The 19,835-nt window shown below is 38.1% G+C and overlaps 2 protein-coding genes across 2 annotated transcripts in view; one reads left to right on the forward strand and one right to left on the reverse strand.

Moving 5' to 3' along the window:
* Positions 1 to 2,196: 2,196 nt before the first annotated feature.
* On the reverse strand, positions 2,197 to 9,708 carry LOC146618745 (uncharacterized). The gene is made up of 8 exons (XM_085370113.1): positions 9,703 to 9,708; positions 6,891 to 6,919; positions 6,156 to 6,226; positions 4,926 to 5,219; positions 4,404 to 4,700; positions 3,218 to 3,328; positions 3,069 to 3,108; positions 2,197 to 2,877 (listed from the first exon to the last, which is right to left on the reverse strand). The coding sequence occupies exons 1-8, from the start codon at positions 9,706 to 9,708 to the stop codon at positions 2,829 to 2,831; spliced, it is 897 nt and encodes a 298-aa protein (XP_085226239.1). The 3' UTR covers positions 2,197 to 2,828.
* A 5,236-nt stretch (positions 9,709 to 14,944) lies between these two features.
* dync2h1 (dynein cytoplasmic 2 heavy chain 1) overlaps positions 14,945 to 19,835 on the forward strand; it is a 125,218-nt gene continuing 120,327 nt past the window's right edge. The window contains exons 1-9 of the mRNA XM_085370035.1: positions 14,945 to 14,965; positions 15,574 to 15,777; positions 16,354 to 16,527; positions 16,660 to 16,798; positions 17,012 to 17,130; positions 17,468 to 17,612; positions 17,986 to 18,131; positions 18,549 to 18,635; positions 19,271 to 19,405. Of these exons, the coding sequence (XP_085226161.1) occupies positions 15,595 to 15,777; positions 16,354 to 16,527; positions 16,660 to 16,798; positions 17,012 to 17,130; positions 17,468 to 17,612; positions 17,986 to 18,131; positions 18,549 to 18,635; positions 19,271 to 19,405 (1,128 nt within the window). The 5' untranslated portion in view covers positions 14,945 to 14,965; positions 15,574 to 15,594. The remainder of the gene's footprint in view (positions 14,966 to 15,573; positions 15,778 to 16,353; positions 16,528 to 16,659; positions 16,799 to 17,011; positions 17,131 to 17,467; positions 17,613 to 17,985; positions 18,132 to 18,548; positions 18,636 to 19,270; positions 19,406 to 19,835) is intronic.

Genomic DNA, 19,835 nt, shown 5'->3' on the forward strand with positions numbered 1-19,835 from the left:
AAACAAAATGAAAGCATGGATCCATCCTGCCGTGTACAAACAAAGTGCTGTAATGTTGTGAAGGATAATTTCTTGGCACACTTTGGGCCTGTTAGTACCAACTGAGAATCACTGCTGACCTTCTGTATATATGTGCGAACACAGCGTACCCATCTCCTGACGTCTGCTCCAGCAGGAGAAAATGCACTCACAAAGCTGAATCATCTCAAACTGGTTTCTTTAAGATGACAGTGAGATCACTCTACTCAAATGACTTCAATAGTCAATAGATCACAATCAAATAGAGCATCTTCCAGGCAGTGTGATGATAGATTCACATCATAGATAGCATCTGATAAAGCTACAGAAGCTGTGTGATGCTACCATGTCATAACAGACCAAAAATCTCAGAGGAATGTTTGGAGCACTTTGCTGAAACTTTGCCATCAAAAATTAAGGAATTCCTGAGGGCTCAAGGGGGTCCAATGTGGTACTAGCAAGGTGTAACTTATAAAATGGCCACTAAGTATATAGTACTGTGTAAAGGTTTTAGGCAGGTGAGAAAAAATGATGCAAACAAAGAATGCTTTTAAAACGGCAGTATTAATCATTTATTTTCATCAATCAACAAAATGAAGTGAATGAACCAAAGTGAAATCTAAATTAAATCAGTATTTGGTATGACCAGCATCCATTCTTCTAGGTACACTTGCACACAGTTTTTGAAGAAACTCGGCTGGTGGTTGTTTCAAGCATCTTGGAGAACTAACCACTGATCTTCTGTGGATGTAGGCTTCCTCACATCCTTCTGTCTCTTCATGTAATCCCAGACACACTCGATGATGTGGGGGGCACACGATCACTTCCATTACTTCCTGTTCTTCTTCATGCTGAAGATAGTTCTTAATGACTTTGGCTGTATGATTGGGGTTGTCGTCCTGCTGCAGAATAAATTTGGGGCCAATAAACAATCATTTATATTTCTGAAAGTGTTCTTTGTTTGCAGCGTTTTCTCCCTCCCGCACCTGCCTAAAACTTTTGCACAGCGCTGTAGGTACAAACTTGGTGTATATACAAAAAGACAGTTCAGTGTGACGTGTACACCATATTCACTTGCATCTCCTCTCTCAAAGACTTAATAGTGAGGGAATTACCCTATTTATGGCATGTCCAGTCTACTCTACAACACCTTTCTTGTACTGGGAAGGAAAGTGCAGACACTGATATAATTACACATTAAACACTGTTTTCTTCTTAGGCAGAAGGAAGTTAACTTTGTTTCACAGGCTATCTTAAGACAAGTGTGCTTGGGATCATGAGGTATTTCAGTAACATCCAAATGCACTTGTACACATAAACCTGAAAAAACAATCATATACGTGAGCAAGAGTCAGCTCAATTTTGTGGTGCTCGTACTACATCTAGTGGCAGTTTGACTACATTGCAGCTGAAGGTGAACTTGGAGGTTTAAAGCTGCGTGTGGTGTAGTGAAGTGCGAGTGTAACTCTTCCCACAACTTCAGTTAAATTACATAACTTTTATTGGTTGAAAAGGGACACAGACAGAATTTGAAACTCTAAAAACAAAAAGAAAAGATAAATTAGGCACCGAACAAGAGTGTTTCAAGCAAATTTAGGAAATGAAAACACCCTTTAGAGAATTTTTGGTAATTCCAGGGAATGGGGAATAACAGACAGGCTCCTCTTACCAAAAACTGTAAATAGCACAAACATTTTACCGATAAATATCTTCAAGGAAGTAAAAGTTAGACTGAAATAAATATTATGCTTAATAGCATACAAAAGGTTACATGTGATAACCTGAGAACAGTCACCTGAGAAAACGTCAGAATTGTGGAGAAGACCGCAATATCCCCCATTAGGGAACGTTTAACGGCCATTTAAATAAAATACAGAAAAAACACATTTCCCTTGTATTGAACATTGCACCTTACAAGGAAATCTGAAAATACTGGAACTTACTGCACAATACACAAAATTTGCTTAAAATTACAAGTTAATCTGCACAAAATGTTCTGAATTCCAGCTTTTCTTCATCCACATTTTTTCCAGTACATGTCAGTTATTATTTCTGACCCCAATGTAGTACTATTCTATTAAAAAATAAACAAAAACAAAAAAAATCAACACTAAGATGACTGAACTTTTCTTTTTTGTTTATTAAAATAAAAAAAATATATAGTATTTACACTGTTGTTTAAAAATCTAGGGAAAAAAACATTAAAAATTGGCTACAGAAGAAATGTACAGGAGGGGATTTTAAAGTGCAGCAATGACAGTATTTTCTTTTTTTTAAATGACTCATAGTCCACAAGTGACCATTGTAGCGAGTGTGCCAGGTTCTTCCCGCAGTGGTTGGTGTAACAACAAAGTACACATATACATAGTATACAAATACAAACATACATATGTATAATTCTTCTAACTTCTTGTTTTTCGTCTATCGTCACACGGCGTCAGGAGGTATTTCTGTCACAGTTTTCCAGTATTCAACAACAACCTAACCGCACACCGCTGATAAAGTCTGTTTTTTTGCTTTTACATAGTGAAGTCAGCCATTCTCACTTTACTGACGCACTTTGCTTCACCAGTAAAAGAACAAGATATGATACTTCCTCAAACGCTAAAAGTCACAAGTGTTGAGTGTGAAATGTTAATAGCATGTAGTTCCTGGTGATGGGTCACTCACTCTTGGCGAGGCCTGGTGAGGTTATTCCTATTTTGCGTGGAACCAGCTGATCACAGTGTGTAATTGACACAGAGGAGACGATATCTGTCCCTCTAGATCCTTGAACGTGGGTTTAATGTTGTCCTTCACTGGTTCACCCCTCAAGCAGCTTCTTTTTCTCCATTTTTTTCACAAAGTGATATTTCCACCCTGGATTAAATAAAACACAGAAGGAAATAATTAGGCAGAAGGAAAAAACAAGGAAAGCGAAAGCACTATCTGTTCTAATCTACAAGCAGAAATCAAAAGTACAATTTTGATTTCTATGAAAAGTTACACAGATTACTGTGTAATCAAAGTATTATGACTACACTATTATAGACAATTAAACACTTACTTACGCCTCATTTGTATTTACTCTCTCTAGCCTCATACTGCCTCCTGAAAAACAACACAGAGCCTGCCATGAGTTTCTGCACATTTTGAGTTATTCATTCTCTTATTTTCATGTCCCTGCAGTTTTACACATGTGTGCAATTTCTGTGCTCACCTGTCCGTCTTCTCCAGCACAAAACACCTGCAATCATGACCACCACCACCACCAGTATACAAATGGCTGTCATAATTACTATATCAGTGCTGCGTTGATCCTGATGAGCACCTATCAATGAGAACAAATGTATCAGAATCAAGATTATTACAAAGAACCCCACATGACAAGTATTATGAAATACAGAAAAAAAGAGTTATTATATTTAATTACCCTGAAGAACTAAAACAAAAAAGTGAACTGAACTAAAAACAAGGCATGTCTGCCTTTTCTTTTCCATGCTGGGGAACTTAAAGGTCAACTTAAACTATTTCATGAAAATGAACTGCCGAATGTTTTAACTGAATCGTTTTCCTTAAATCTGAATTAAACTGAATTCATTTCACAGAACTAACATAAGTACAAACCCCACTGTATGATTAAACTGTATGATTCTTGATTCAGGAAAACGTTTATAGCACACTCTTAGCATATGCAGAAAAGACTCGTTAATCTTTCTTTTTACATTGGGCACAGCAGTAATACTACACTACTACTGCTGTCAGTGCTGATATTGTGATGTTATCAACCCAGCAACCACAATGTATTCACAGTGTCACAGCTTCACTATTTTAACATGAAGGTAAATTAAAAACCACCAAGCAACTGATCAGAAAAGAAAAGGGAACAATCATTATAATTTAATATGTCAAAACATGACATATAGTAAAACTGCAAAGCTCTAAAAAACCTGGAACTTCCCCCACGCACCCACTCTGTTGTTGTATTAATAAACATATAGTAGGCTCAAACAAATTTTACATTTCCATAATACCTCAGTTTAAGAATAAATACAGCACGTAATTTTTATCACGTCAGTCTCAGCAGTAATTTGAGTTTGATTCTGCAGGAAATGCTTTGCTATTCAGTCACTTTCATTCGTCTTGCTGAAAAATGTAATCTAGTAGCCTCACATAAGTTTTAAAAATCTCAAAAATCACAAAAACTCAACCTAAACTGTTCTGTGTCAGCCACACAAATGCTGACAGAATAAGAGGATGTTGCTATGAAATAAAACAATAAAGGGGATATATGCCAAGAGATTTCCACTGGCTTTCAAACTTCCCAAAACTTGTCCAGTAGCTAATTGTGGGAACTACTTTGATAAAGAAATAATTGTCTTTTCTAAGATGAACAGGCTACTCACAGACTGAGAACTCATCCGAAGTGACGTCACCCACGGAGCAGCTGAACTTTATCTCCCCGTTCGAGCAGTTATAACTCACAGCGGTGGTAATGTTATACAGAAATGTACTTGGATTTGGGGAAGAGACAGACTTCACATGTTGCCATATCTGCCTGATGGTCTCATTAGTGCTGGTAACTATAGCCTGAACTATCATGCTGGATTCTGGGTATCCATTATTTGATGTACACGTTGTCTGGCAATTCTGGGTTTCCTCGCTGCAGACTGGAGGACTGAATAAAGGCCTGCTGTACTTTGCTAGAAGAAAGACACAAGGAAAGTGATATCAGCCTGGTGTTTCCAACATGTACAAAGGGACTGGCGTATATATGAATATAAACAAAGAAAACAGCTGTTTTCTTTGTTTATATTTATATTACATGCACATACTTTACACTATTGTAACGCTTCATCTTAAAGGTCTATTCACACTGACAGTCATATAAAAATGAACTTCATGAGATGAATTGAAGACATAAATACCTGTGACACTGAGGGTTATTGAGTCTTCATTAATATGCTGCTCGTCTTTGTACCGAATGTGACATTTGTATTCCCCACTGTGTGAGACCTTTAGGTTATCCATGAACACAGATGAAGTGTTGCGATCAAACTTTGTGTTGTTCCACGTTGCTGGTACTTTTTTAGATTCATAATAACCATTAACAAAGACGTTGTCTCTTTGGAGGTAAAGTAAGTCAATGTTCTTTACTGATTTACCAGAGCAGTGAAAAGTCACATTTCCACCGACCTCCCCTTTGAGAATAGCAGCACCTCCTGTTAAAAAAAAAACAAAAAACACAAAAACAAAAAAGGAACAGGGATGAAGTTTTAGGGCATATATCTTTTATTAAAGAAAATATCTAAAGGGAGAAATGAATGCAAACAGTTTCTATTTTAGGGCAGACATGTGTTTCCATGCGGTTTTGTTTAAGCTCCTGCAGAGTTCCGCTGCATGACGCAGTAGGCTAATTTCACTTCTTCATAAGCCCCTTTGTCTTTCCTTTTTGTGCAGAATACACGGAGAGAACTTTTTTGTTTTTCCTGTTTTGAAGTGTGAGTGTTTTTGACTGATTATCTACCAACTCGTAAGAAAACATCTCTGGCTTTAGCTTCCAGATATTCAGATTTTTCTACTAATTGCATTTTCCAGCAGTTCTGGGCTGGACTGGTAGCTGGAAACTGAACAGGGGGCATTAAAGGGACTAAGACAGGAAAGCTATAATATTCTGAAGGAAGACATAGAAAATAGTTTGGAAAATGGGGTTCCTTGCTTTCTTGGTGAGAGTCAGATGAGAAGAAATAGTCAACACTCGTGTTTATACACTAAATTTGAAGCTAAACCCAAAAACCCATTAGCTTAGCTTGTGTTAGCATAGGGTGCTGCTGTAATGGCTGGTCCAGTCATGTGGATGGCAGCTTCCTATTCATTACAAAGATGTGCGAATAGCATTGATCTACATATTCACCTTTTACAAAGAAAGGAAATCTCCTAAAAAGTTTAACTTCTTCATAAGACCACTCCATCAAACTAAGAAAAAATTAAAGTTATGTAAATCTGAGTTGGGGGAGCACACGTTTTGCTTTCTTTCCTTAGCTAGTGATGTGCAACCAAGCATAATACTGTCATATCACACATTCTTATTCATGTAATAAACAACTGGTTTCTATGTTTAACCACAATGAACGAGTGCTGCTGGCAGAACTGCTCACCTGTGACAGTGAAGGGCCAAGTCAGTGTCAGAACAAGAGATAGCAGCAGATCAAGGGAAAACCTTTGAGTTCTAGGAACACAGAAAATGGTGAATCATTAAAGTGGCACGTGGAGATAAAGAATCACACACACTTTTTTTTGCATCAGTGCCTAAAGATGGCTGAGATAGCTGACAGTAACAACAACCAGGAAATAACTGAGACAGTTCAGTAAACAACATCTGTGGCCAAGCAATGATCGTAAAACACAGATAATGAACTTGGGCCAGATTTGCTCTCTTCTGTCACCAACTTCTTGAAGCTAAAATGATCACTTCTCTTTTCAGTTCAAGTAACAACACAAGCGCACACATGAGATCAGTGGGAAGGCTACAAACTCATGTCTGGATCCATAAGCTTTCACATTAACCTTACGCTGATGCCCATAACTAGCTAATATAAATAATTAATAATATAATATTTAAGTAACAGGAGATATATAGGAGGAAACTGCTTTTAAAATTAGAACACCAGAAAATTACATTCCAAAATTTACTTCCTAGTAATCCTTTTGGGCCTTACTTACTGTAAGTCTTACAAGTCCAGTCACAACAGTGGCACATGGATATGTATCAGAGCAACAGTTAATAACAGGAACATGTGACTGGGTGTTAAAATATCAAAAGTGCCCTAACCACACGCTGCCTTGTGCTGAAATCATGATAGGAATGAATAGAAAATCGGAGCATTACTTACAGGAAATGATACCGGCTCCAGGTGGACGCCTGTTAGAAAGACAAACTGGTTAATCACTGAAATGAAATGTAGTGTGAGATGCCATCAAGTGGCACATGTACACCTGAACACTCAAAAATAACTTGCATGCAGTGATTTCTCACCATTTACATTTGTCAGGAGAATGATAGTTTTGTCTTAAAATATCATTAATGCTACACAAGGGCGATATCAAACACCCAGTCCCGAAACCCACCCAATCCTACCCTTTCAGTGAACTAGAATCTTATTTGAAACATTTGACTGGCTCTTTACAGTCATGTTTTGGGGGAAAACAGGCTGTCTCATCCTGAAAGAACACACCCAAATGGTTTTCAGTATACAAGAAGCAAAAGGAAAGTCCCAGTCAGTATAAGAGAGGGCTTGTTCTAAAAGGGTGTATTCCTGTACCTGCTAGGAGAAAACAACATTCTAGTTTTCTTTTACTACGCATTTGGTATCATAGGAACCAAATGCTAACCACATAAGCACATAGCTTATTACATATCCTCCCCTGTCTTATATAAATTTGGAAAAATAAAAAATGAAATATAATAAACAGATCAGTTTGTTTCGTCCAACAAGAAGCACAGACTTTATTTGTTTTTGATGAACTAGTTTCACTTGAAATTGTTTCTAAAACTATTCATGAGGAAGTGATCTTTTTTTTATGTGACTTTGCTGGCAGTGATCAGAAATCTCAGGAAATTCCCACTTGGAAAATCAAATCGGGATTGTTTCAGTTGTAGGATATGGTGTAGTAGGATAAAGCACAAAAAAAAAAAAAAATCACATATGCTTCTCTCCACATTGTCAGTAAATATCTAAAGTGAAGGTGTTTTAAAGAGGCTGACCAGTGGAAACACCCCTACCCTTCACGAGTGGCCATTTAGCAGCAGTGACTGTCATAAGTTGAAACAAAAACAGAGGGAAATCCCAAAGGTCAAGTAACTGCATGGTGTATTTGGTTTCAGGAATACTGATACAAAATGAACTGTGGAAGTGATACTAATGCAGATGGATTTCTTTTTTTTAAATCAAGGACTCAAATTAAGTGACAATTTTATCCAACTCTGATGTGGCCATTGGGGGAGGGTGGTTACATTTCCCTAATGAGACATGTGAGAGTAAGCTGTGAATAGCATTTTGTTTGATATAATGTTACATAAAATAATTTACAGATCTTTGATGTTAAAACAACAGGGCACACCTCCAAACTCTAATGCAAATTACAGTACTTACAAGTATATTTAAAAATAGAATTTCTGATTCTGTGTTGCAAATCAATCTGTGAATGTATTTTGTTTTCCTTTTTTCATTATTGTATTTGCAACTTCTGCTTTATCACTACACTGCTGTGCAAACTGAACAGCATTAATCAGCAAGGCTTTGCAGTACATGGGAATTCCCCTGACGTAATGATTGGAGAGAACACTCATTCTGCTGAGCTATTCTCATACACACATACTCTCCTCTAAACCCCTTTTGTCTTACAAATTAAAAACCTCACACAATCAGCTGAATTCATCCAAATGGAGTTTCACGACTCATCTTCTTTTTAGATTTTTTAATCTAAATGATACTAAACAACAAGCCAGACTGTAAAGGATTCTGTGGAGTGCCTCTGTTTGTCTTCTAATGCTGACACTTTCTGCATTTGACCTTTGTTTTTCCCAGAGACAGCCAAAACACAAAAGTTACTTTCTCTTTCCTTTCTCATTCTCTTAATTATTTGGGTTCATGCATGGTGGACACACTGTTTCATACTAAAGTCGTTTTCCTAGAAAGGCTGTACAGTCACACAGACATTCAGTCGTGCTGAAAAAATATCTACATATAACAATTTCGATATATGTATATGAATGTCTATCTGTTTATCTGTGTTAAACGCTCAGGATTTTTTTCTCTGCTTTCTCTTTGAGAGCACATCTATACTAGTCGTTACCATTACCGTCACAATTTATACTCCAGAGCTTAAACACATTTCCTGAGAAGCATTCATCCCTCTATACAGCCATCCATTTTCTTCCGGTTATCCGCATTCATTTAACTATAAAACCCTTCTCGGTTCTTTGCTAGCTTTGCAATAAGCATGCTGTCTGTGCAGCTGGTTACAAAGAGTTGTATTAGCAGTATATTTTTTTCTGTCCTTGATGCAGTTTCCACTTTACCATGCCATTTTTGTTCTTTTCCATCCATCCAGCTATCCACCTATCTTTCACTTTTCCGGGGGACAGGTCGCGGGGGCAGCAGCCCTAAGAGGACGCCGAGACCTCCCTCTTTCCCCAGCCACCTCCTCCAGTTTATCCGGGGGAACACCGGGGCGTTCCCAGGCCAGCCGAGAGTTTCTGTCCTGGGTCTACCCTTGAGCCCCTCTCGGACGGCTGAACTCCTCACCGTATCTCTAAGGGAGAAGCCACCCTCCTTTCGAAGAAAGCCTATTTTTGCCATTGTATCCGTGATCTCAGTATTAGTTTCAGTTGAACACTTAAAGTTTTAACTTGTATAAGGATTCAGCTCAAGCTACAACCGAACTGTTAATTTGTTCACTGCTCCTGAGGCAAGCTAGAATAAAGCAATGTAAACACCGAGACCCTGACACACATGCCTGCACACTCCGCTTCTCTGTCACTTTCACATAGCCTCGATTGTTTACACAGCAGCTTACATTATTGAGTGACTCACATTATTATTATCATCTAGCATAAGCATGAACGATGATGGTAGCCCGAATCAATTCAAACACTGTTTAAGTATGTGACATTATCAAACTTCAAATGACGCAAACACTCACCATCATGCCGCCGTGCTCTCTGTGTTAAAATGAATCGCTAAATCAATGTAAATTCTTCAACTAGTCTGGTATGCTGAGGGGGCGGGGGGAGGAGGAGCCACATCTCAGTTCCTTTTTCATATGCTAGTAAGAACTGATAGCAGTTGTTACTAGCATAAAGGCTAAAGGCATGATCACTGACTGTTTTGAAAATGTAGTTAACGATAACTAGAAAATCTAAATCAAATCGTTGCCTCTTTCACTTGGCAAAATCAACAAGCCTTATAAAGAATTACACAGCTGTGAAGATTTTGATTGTGTGTGTGTGGGTGTGTGTGTGTCTGTGCGTGCCTGCTTTTTTATGTGGTAATACAATCAGCCTAAAACACTTCCGTATGCATCAATTTCTGGCTCATCTGAACATGTGACAGAAATTCTTCTGAAGAAATCCCAAATAGTTCTCCTGGTAACAGACTGTATAAATGAGAAATAAAGAAACTAAAGAGCAAAGTTAACCTTAGTTTATTAGCCCTTTTAAGGTATTGTTCTGGCATCGACTTTATCTGCTCCACTACATGCCAGGAACATCAGTGCGCTTCAGTCACATTTCACCAAATGTAGGAAAAGGATATTTTCTTTCAGGTTGCACAGTAACACAGACATAAGCAAGCACCCCAGTTTTATTGTTGTAACACAATAAAAAAAATCACATTTTAAAAAAAGGCTTTAGATGAAACACCATGCGATATTCATTATTCATTATGATTTTCATTTTGAATCTTAGCTAACATGTGTAACTTTGTTTGACAGACTACAGTGAATGTTTCATTGTGCCACCTATGTGACTATGTACTTGGAAACCTATGTACTTGCCGTTCGCTAAAACTGGTTAACGCACACAAACACAAAGACTGTGGCTTTCTGTGTGGCCAAGTTATGGACTTTCTCTGTGGCTTTTGACGTTTTATTACAGGCAGTGACCTGTGAGTGTACAGTACACGCCCACCTCTGATTTTTCATATCATCTCTTTGACTAACCACAAAGTGTTTCACATTGACATTATGTTTTTTGAATTCTTGCCAACTTTTCTAGAACTTCTTTTGTTTTTCTTGTTAAATAATTACAATGTGTCTGATGACACAATTATTAGTTGATTATTTCCCCATATATGACATTTCCAGGTGGACAATTTTCTCATTTCTAGTGTATTAGAAAGGTTATTGTTTAATTTAACATGTAAATGACAAAGATTTACACACAAAGCATTTCCCTTCAAGTGACCTTTAGCTCAATAAAAATTTTGTTCATACGAAATTATTTGGGATGTTTCTTGTAAAAGTTCTGTTTTCCTTTGCATTGACCTTTTCAAAACACGTTGGTTAGAGTGGCCTCGGTTAAAAGGGGGAGTGTCTAGCTGCGAGGAATAGGGGGAATACCCAAGATGGGCCGGCAATTTCTCACGAGGCCATGAGGTCACTGACACACCCATTTAGAGAAAAGAATTCTCCACAGCACCTGGCAAATATACTCGGATTTAATAACGAAACAATGTGGAAAAGATTTATCAGATAATGTGGGAATTTTTTAATGTATCCAGGGAAAATTTAAGAAACTGCAGTATTGTTTGTAAATGACTCATCCTTATGCTTTTCATTTAACATTTAGATGACAAACCTTTAATGAAAAGGAATATTATTTAATGCACATAAAATACAAAATACATTTTTCTTACAACTTTCATATCAAGATCTTCTACATACTACCTTGAAACTTTGTCTTACTTGCTTGGTGAAAAAGAAACGTGCTGGCAATGAGCACTATGTGGGAGGAAAGGCTCTAAGATTTGAAACAAGACATTAAACAAATCAGCTCGTACCATGTGTGAAACTCCCCTCACACCAAGCAAAGGCTGAATATCTCTGTTAAAATAATTTTACAGGCGTCCCTGCATAAAGCTGCATGTTTATGGCAACAGTATAAGCCATTTAAATGTGCTTATACTGCCTAAAAAAATGATGACCACGATTTACACATTTCTACCAGTCCAAGTCAGATCATCTAATTCCATCTCACCCCATCTCTAGCATCCTCGTCTGTCACACCAACCTCCTTCACTAAATCCATTAATCTTTTATGTGGCATTCTTTTTTTCTTCTCCTGCCTGGCAGCTCAATATTCAGCATCCTTTATCCAATATATCGACTTTCCCTCCTCTGCACCTGTCCAAACCATCTCAGCCTTGCCTCTCTAACCAGACCGCTCAGCCCGAGCTGTCCCACTGATATACTCATTTCTAATCCTGTACATTCAGTTCATTCACAATGAAAATGAAAAACAATTTCAATTCTGCCACCTTCAGCTCTGCCTCTTGTCTTTTTGTAAGTGCCACCTCTCCGAACCAAACGTCACAGCAGGTCTCACTGCCCTCTTGTAAACCTTCTCTTTCACTCTTGCTGCTATCCTTCTGTCACAAATCACCCCTGACACTCATCTCCAGCCACACCCTGTCTGCACTCACTTTTTCACCCGTCTTGTGCACTGGATGGCTGACCCCAGGTATTTAAACTCATCTACTTTTGCTATTTTGATCCACCTTTCCACCTGTCTCTCTCTCATTCACATACATGTAATCAGCCTTGCTTCTACTGACTTTCATTTGTCTTCTCTCCAGCACATGCCTCCCCCTCTCCAGATTCTCTTCCACCTGCTCCCTATTCTCACTACGTATAACAATGTCATCTGCAAACATCATAGTTCACAAAGACCCCTGCTTGATCTCATCTGACCTCATACACTACTAATCAAATGTTTGGACACACCTTCTCATTTAATGTTTTTTTCTTTATTTTTACTACTTTCTACATTGTAGATGCATACTGATGATATCAGATAATGAAGATAATATATGAAGCAAGATATATGAAATTATGCAGCAAAGAAAAAAAAGATAACTCTAAAAATGTCTTATATTTTAGATTCTTGACAGTAACCACCCTTTGCTTTGTTGACGATACTGCAAACCCTTGCCCTTCTCTCAATGAGCTTCATGATGTAGTCATCTAAAATGGTTTTCACTTCACAGGTGGGCCTTGTCAGGGTTCATTTGTGGAATTTCTTGCCTTCTTAATGGGCTTGGGACCATCATTTGTGTTGTGCAGAAGTGATCTAATGAGTCCAAATTTGAGATCTTTGGTTCCATCCACCATGTCTTTGTGCAACGCAGAAAAGATGAACAGATGATCTCTATATGCATGGTTCCCACCATGAAGCATGGAGGAGCAGGTGTGGGGGTTCTTTGCTGGTAGCACTGTTGGAGATTTATTCAAAATTGAGGAACACTGAACCAGCATGGCTAACACAGCATCCTGCAGTAACATGCCATCCCATCCGCTTTGTGTTCAGTTGGACCATCATTTATTTTTCAACAGGACAATGACCCCAAACACACCAGGCTGTGTAAGGGCTATTTGACCAAGAAGGAGAGTGATGGAGTGCTGCGCCAGATAGTCTGACCTAAACCTGATCGAGATGGTTTGGGATGAGATGGACCACAGAGTGAAGGCAAAAGGGTCAACAAGTGCTCAGCATCTCTGGGAACTCCCTCAAAACTGTTGGAAAACCATTTCAGGTGACTACCTCATGAAGCTCATCGAGAGAATGCCAGTACTCAAAGCTGTAATCAAAGCAAAGGGTGGCGGTTTTGAAGAATCTAAAATATAAAACATGTTTTGAGTTATTTCACACTTTTTTGGTTTACTACAAAATTCAGTATTCATTCATTCATAGTTTTGATGCCTTTAGTGAGAATCTATAATGTAAATAGCCATGAAAATAAAGAAAAAACATTAAATTAGAAGGTGTGTCCAAACTTTTGACTGGTAGTGTATGTCAACCTGTCCATCATTACTACAAACAAGAAAGGGCTCAGAGCTGCCCTTGATGTAGTCCCATCCCCACTTTAAACCAATGTGTCACTTATATTGTGGCACTCACCACTATCTCTCTGTCCTCATATATGTCCTGTACCACACTCACATATTTCTTTGTCATTCTTGACATCCTCATATAGTATCACAGTTCCTCTCTTGCCACCCTGATTCATCAGTCCCACTTTAGGGTCTTTGCACGTGCTGTATTAGTAACTGAGTGATTGAAGACTGAACACAAAATTGACTTGAACTCGTATAACGGAAAAGATTGCTTTAGACAGTGATTTGAGAAATGTGTGACCACAGATTTGATTGTCAGTGTTACTAGCTTCTCAGCATTAAAGATAAGTTTGCAATTTTGTAACATACTTACTTTCATATATAACAATATCTTCATTCATGATGTAAATGCGCAACGCGATATGAGCACAGTGTGTGCCAAATGAATCAACGCAGAGTCAGTGAAAGAAACGAAACTACTTACAGAAGGGAATCCCTATTTGTGAAGTGGTTTTTGCCATGTTTACAAGTATGAGTTCCTTATCCAAGACCGAAAATGGTCAGTCTAGGATGAGTAATTTATGTCTGGCAGGGAATCTTTGTCTTAAAGAAGAAGCTAACCACATTAGATAAAACAATACTGATTCAGTTAACACAGCTTACTTACATTGTTCTTAAATTAAATTGTGTGAAAATGAAAGCACACAGCAAACGTGGAGGGGGGGGGGGCAGCATACACCTAACGTCTACAATGTCCCACTTTCTTTACTAAATAAGATAAACAAACGCGTCATTATTGTTTTGAATCCTTTGCAACATTATTCTTACACAGAAGCATGCTTATTTAAGGTTTCTTACCTCAGCAACTCACACTGGCTCACAGTAGGCTACCTGACCATTTCCTAATGCTAATATAAAACCTACACTTTTTCTGCCCTCGCGGTTTCGCTCAGTTCGCTTCACGGATTGATAAGATCTTTTAGTTTGAAAATCTAAATCTGCTTGCGTAGCTTCCGGAATGTCGCCGTTGAAACAGTAGCCGAATCGCAAGTATATACTACTCTACTATTAAAGTAACAAGGCAATAAATACTATTGCATTCTAACATTTCTATGTGGTAAAACAAAGCAAAACAAACATTTAATTTAATGTGGCCGCATACGTAAATGCCGCATAAAAACTACGTAGGAATAGCTGTGTCACGTGAAACAAAATCTCGTCGTTGTTACCTGGCAACGACACTAGCATTGACGAACTCCCTTACAAACTGAGAGGGGCAATTTTGCTAAAACTTCAAACCATGGATTAAGCATTCAGAAGCTTTCGGAGTTTGGTTTCTTTTCGAGACATAACGGTATGAAACCAGATATTCTGTAGCTTGACTGTGCGCCGAAAGTGAGCCAGCGAATCTACACAGGCAAGGCTAGTGTTAGCTATTAGCTGATGGTTTACTCTGCCCGTGGCCATTCCTTTGCCACAACCTGGTACTGCTGCTTTCCAGGCATAAGTCTGATTTTAAACAAAACGAAAAAAGCTAGTGGTTTGATGTGCTAACGATGTTTCAGCGCAAAAACAGCTACTAATTTAGCAGGGATGTCAGCACTGGGTCAGTTCAGCGACTCTAAATACTACCCAATAACCTCTAGCTGGACACTGAACCAGTGAATGTAAAAGGTTTCGTGGGTTTACCAACGGTAGGCTGTTCAAATAGAAATTTAGTTTGATAGTATTTGATATTAAGGCATATTTCTTGCTGGATAAAACAGCAAAAAGGCGAGATTATCCTGAATAACCATGTATATCAAAGCCGCTCGTTATGGTTACTTTTAATTATTGTTATTTTTTTATTTAGTCTCAAGATCTATGCTTGATAAGCAATACAATTGTGTTTACTCTTTAAAGACGCATTCCTTTACAATTATTTATCCCTACATTTGGATGTCTTTGCTTTCTTGCTGCCAGTATTTTAGTTCCAGCAGAAAGATGCCACATGGTTCAGATGATGTCCGCAAGAAGTTTATTCTGACCACAACTGGAAACTTCTATGGATTAAAGCCATCATCATCACTGACTGACAGCCCAGAGCTCAATAACTTCTTAGATGATGGAAATGAATTTGTCTTATCTGTCAGCAGACATGACAATGACCTTCGCTTATCAAATAAGGTAAGTTTTCTTTAAAAAAAAAAAAAGTTATTAAAAGGGTCACATTACACATCGATAGTTGTTGAACTGATGCAGTGTTTAAATCTATAACATCTTTCAATCTAATCCATATTTAAAAATGAATTATCAATAAATATATTAATGCAATTAATATTTATATCTCTAAATATCAATTTAACAAAGAAATTGATTTGGGTTTGGTTTTTTTTATACATGATTCACTTTCTCCAACTTATCTGGGTGTTCATCAAAGAGGCAGCAGAAGTAGAGATGTTAGACATCCCTCTCTAGATGGTTTGATTAGTCTGCCTGTCAGTGTCCTGCTCCACTCTCCCCTCACTTGTGAACAACATCCGATATACTTGAACTTCTCCACTTGAGGCAGAAACTAATTTCCAACCTAGGGTGGGCACCTTTTTCTGGCTCTGAACTGTGGTCTCTCACACAGAGGTGCTAATTGGAGGGGCAAATAACAAAATGTTATTTGACGTTCTGTACAGTTACCTTCCATGTGTTGACTTGACGGTTTAGTGCCTTTTTAATAAAAAACAACAACAACTCCATCCTTTGACACAGATTGAAGCTGTGGGGGAGACTAGAGAGAATGTGCTGGTGTTCTTCAAGCTGCGTCCCACAGTGATCACAGAAGATAACCTTCATCACAGCCTTCTGGTTTCATCCATGCTGGAGTCTCCCATTAACACCCTCTATCAGGCTGTCAGACAGGTTTTCGCACCTGTACTGCTAAAGGTGAGTCTGTCCCTGTGCATTGAGAGGTTCCAGATATGTTACATGAAAAATCATTATCTGTAGTTAGACTAAGAAAGAAAGTTTTTTTTTTTTCTTTTTGTTTTTTTTTAACTTTCCTTTTGTTCTCTCAAGGATGAGCGTTGGCGTTCTGCATTTGACCCTAAACTGGCTGGCCTCCTGAGTGAGCTGGAGCTGGGTCTGGGTTCAGTAGTTCGCCAGTCTGGGACACAACCTTCTGCCAAGAAGGGTTGCACAGAGGAAGATGTCTTGGGTATGCGCACATATTGTTTGCAGAGTATATTTTAGCAGAAAGGGTGTTAATGAATGGTTATGGTAGTTTTTTAAATTGTTGGATTTTGGAGCGATGTAATCATATGCATAATGAGTGGTAAAACGTCTTGCGAGTATGTGTATATCATTTTGTATATCACTGATTACGTTATGACTTTTAGACATTGTACATCATATTTCTTACACTCTGCAGGCATCCTGACTCCCAGCGATGAGTTCCAGTACTGGGCAGATCTCTCAGAGTCTGCAGAGAAGAGTAGTTTGAGAGAAAGATCTCAACATTTCACTGAGCACTTCAAACCAATACAAAAGGTATGAATGCATGTATCAAGACTTACTCATTTAAAAAATGAATACAAATAAAAATGAATACATTTATATGATGCTAAATATAGTTTTTGTACAAAGGGGGGAAGGTAATTAAACTATGAGATGAGAACTGTATTCTGTTACTGTACTAAGCAATAATTCTATAAATAAGCTGGTAAAGCAATGTTATTTACAATATGACAAATTTAGACATTTAAAATCTTTAAAGCTTAGCACTGTATAAGTGCTGTTTTCAACAGTAATTTGTTACTATTACATAGCTGTTAACACACCGGGAGGAAACTAAAAATGATCACTGATCTCTTTGTGTTGCCACCAGGAATACGATGGTCTCGATAGCCTGTCTATGTCTGATGTTATGGATCTGGTGGAACAGAGCAGGGACGCTCTGGATGACATTTGGAGGCAGACTGATTACGACCCTTACCCAGAGACACGCATGGTCCGCCTCATGGATGTCATCGGTAGGACTCTCAGACACACACAAACCAAAAAGGGGAAATGAGAGAAAATATTTGCCAATGACAGTACTTACTTACTCCTTATATTACAAAGTAATAATTGGCCATATTTTGGGAACTGAAACAAATGTCCTTTTTTGTACTTGCTACGCACTGCAATTACGTACTTTATGCTAAAAATAAAATGCTTACATGCTTTAGATTGCAGTGACGTACTATCGAGGTCTCTGGGTTTTGGATAATATGTTGCCAAATATACCTGTTATGTGCCTGTGAAATCTTTTTTAAATTGTTGGGGTTTTTTTAATATGCATATGCATGTAGCAACTGTATTCTTAATCTTCTTTTTGCATTTCTTTATATCTACCTGTACAAGGCGGGGCCCTGGGGAGATTTGTCCAGAGGAAGCTGAGTGGTCTTAAAATCTTTGAGGAACCATTTGTATTAGTGAGAGAGAACCTGAGAACGGGTTTTGCCATCTGTGAACAGTGGGTTGTAGCCTGTGAGCATTTAACTGGACAGGTATGGGAAGCTTCAGAAAATGAGAAAAAATAACAGTGCATTTGGAAAATATTCACAGGGCTTCACTTGTTCTACATTTTGTCACGTTACACATTTTTAATAAATCAGCTAAAATTTCACAGAAACCTTTTTCACTTTGTCATTATGGGGTGTTGTCTGTGAAATCTTCTGGTGAAAACTGAACTTAATCAAGTTTAAAATAATGATGTAACGTGACAAAAAATGGAACAAGTGAAGCGCTGTGAATACTCTCCAAATGTACTGTATGGTGTAAGAAATATATTTTCTTCAAGCTGGAAATAGTGTGTAAAATTTGACAGATACTGTTTCTTCATTTTGTGAATTAAAAGCCAGATGAAGATGATTTGTGTTCAGTCCCGGAAACCTGTTAAATTATTTTTGTTATTTTTTCCTCAGGTGTGGAAGAGACATGCCCCCCACCCCTGGAAGGGAAACAAACACTCCCCGGAAACCCTGCAGTGCCTCGCAAACAGATTGAATGAAGTAAACTGTGGCTCTGTTCCAGAACACTTCTTGTTTACTTTAACGAGAACAGGCAGAATTTTTGTTTTGTTTTGCTTGTTCTTGCACAACCTCTTTGTTGTTTGCTTTGAATACAGCGATTAAATGAAACTTACAGACACACTTTTAATAATCAGTTTCCTTCTTGCTACTTTTTTAGACGTCACATTTAGGTGGAATTTTCCCTCGCATGTTTTCTACTGAAGAACAGAACACAAAAAAGTGTAATATAAGACCAGTAAAAGAGATTGGCCCTTAAAATAAATAGATAAATAGAAAAAAATTGTTTTGGAGCTCTTGTTAAAATACATTCAGGCCTAAGTTTTGTCATTTCATAAGTTGTCAGTCTCTTATAAAGAAGACCTGTTATTAAATAGAGTATTTGATTATTTTTGTTTTTAATTTCAGAAAGGTTTTATTAATTGAAACACATGTAGCCACTATTTCCTCTTCTTTTTTTCTGACAACTATATTTTATCTGCCCTGTTTTCCATGGATGGAACATGGATGTTTGTTACTCTACACTAAGAAGTCACAAGTCATATTGTTGACTCTTGTGAGAATGGATATTGGACACTGATGTGCACACTGTACACTTTTCTGTTTATGTTTTCCAGGTTGTGACTCTACGTGTGGTTCATGAGAAGCTGCTGTGTTTGCTACCAGGAGCGAAGCAACAGGCTCTGACTGTAGAGCGTGTTTTCGAACCATTCTCTGGGCTCAACCCTCTGCATTACAACCCTTATACAGAGGTTCGATATAAAGAACTTCACGTGTCTGTGTATCTTGTTTCTGTCATCTATATGCAACTGTTGTGGATTGTGGTAGCAGTTTAAGTGAATCATTGGTATTTATCACTTCTGAAGAATCACAGTTTAAACCACATTTACCACTGAATAGGCTCTGTGTGGCAGAGACGTGCTACCAGATGGCTGGGAAAGTACAGCTGAACTGGTGATAGAAACCAAATTCCAGGAAGATATTTAGTGTGTTCAGAACCAAAGAAGGAAGATAAAGACACTAGGTGGTGGAATGAGGAAGCACAGGAAAGTATTCAAAGAAAGAGGTTGTCCAACAAAAGTCAAGTCAAGTGGCTTTATTGTCATTCCAGCCATGTGCAGTGGTACAATACACAGTGAAACGAGACAACGTTCCTCCAAGACCCTGGTGCTACATATGACA

Source organism: Diplotaxodon limnothrissa, linkage group LG14 (assembly GCF_057381915.1).
Source record: "Diplotaxodon limnothrissa isolate DT_005_m linkage group LG14, D_limnothrissa_male_GT1.1, whole genome shotgun sequence".
Taxonomy (NCBI): domain Eukaryota; kingdom Metazoa; phylum Chordata; class Actinopteri; order Cichliformes; family Cichlidae; genus Diplotaxodon; species Diplotaxodon limnothrissa.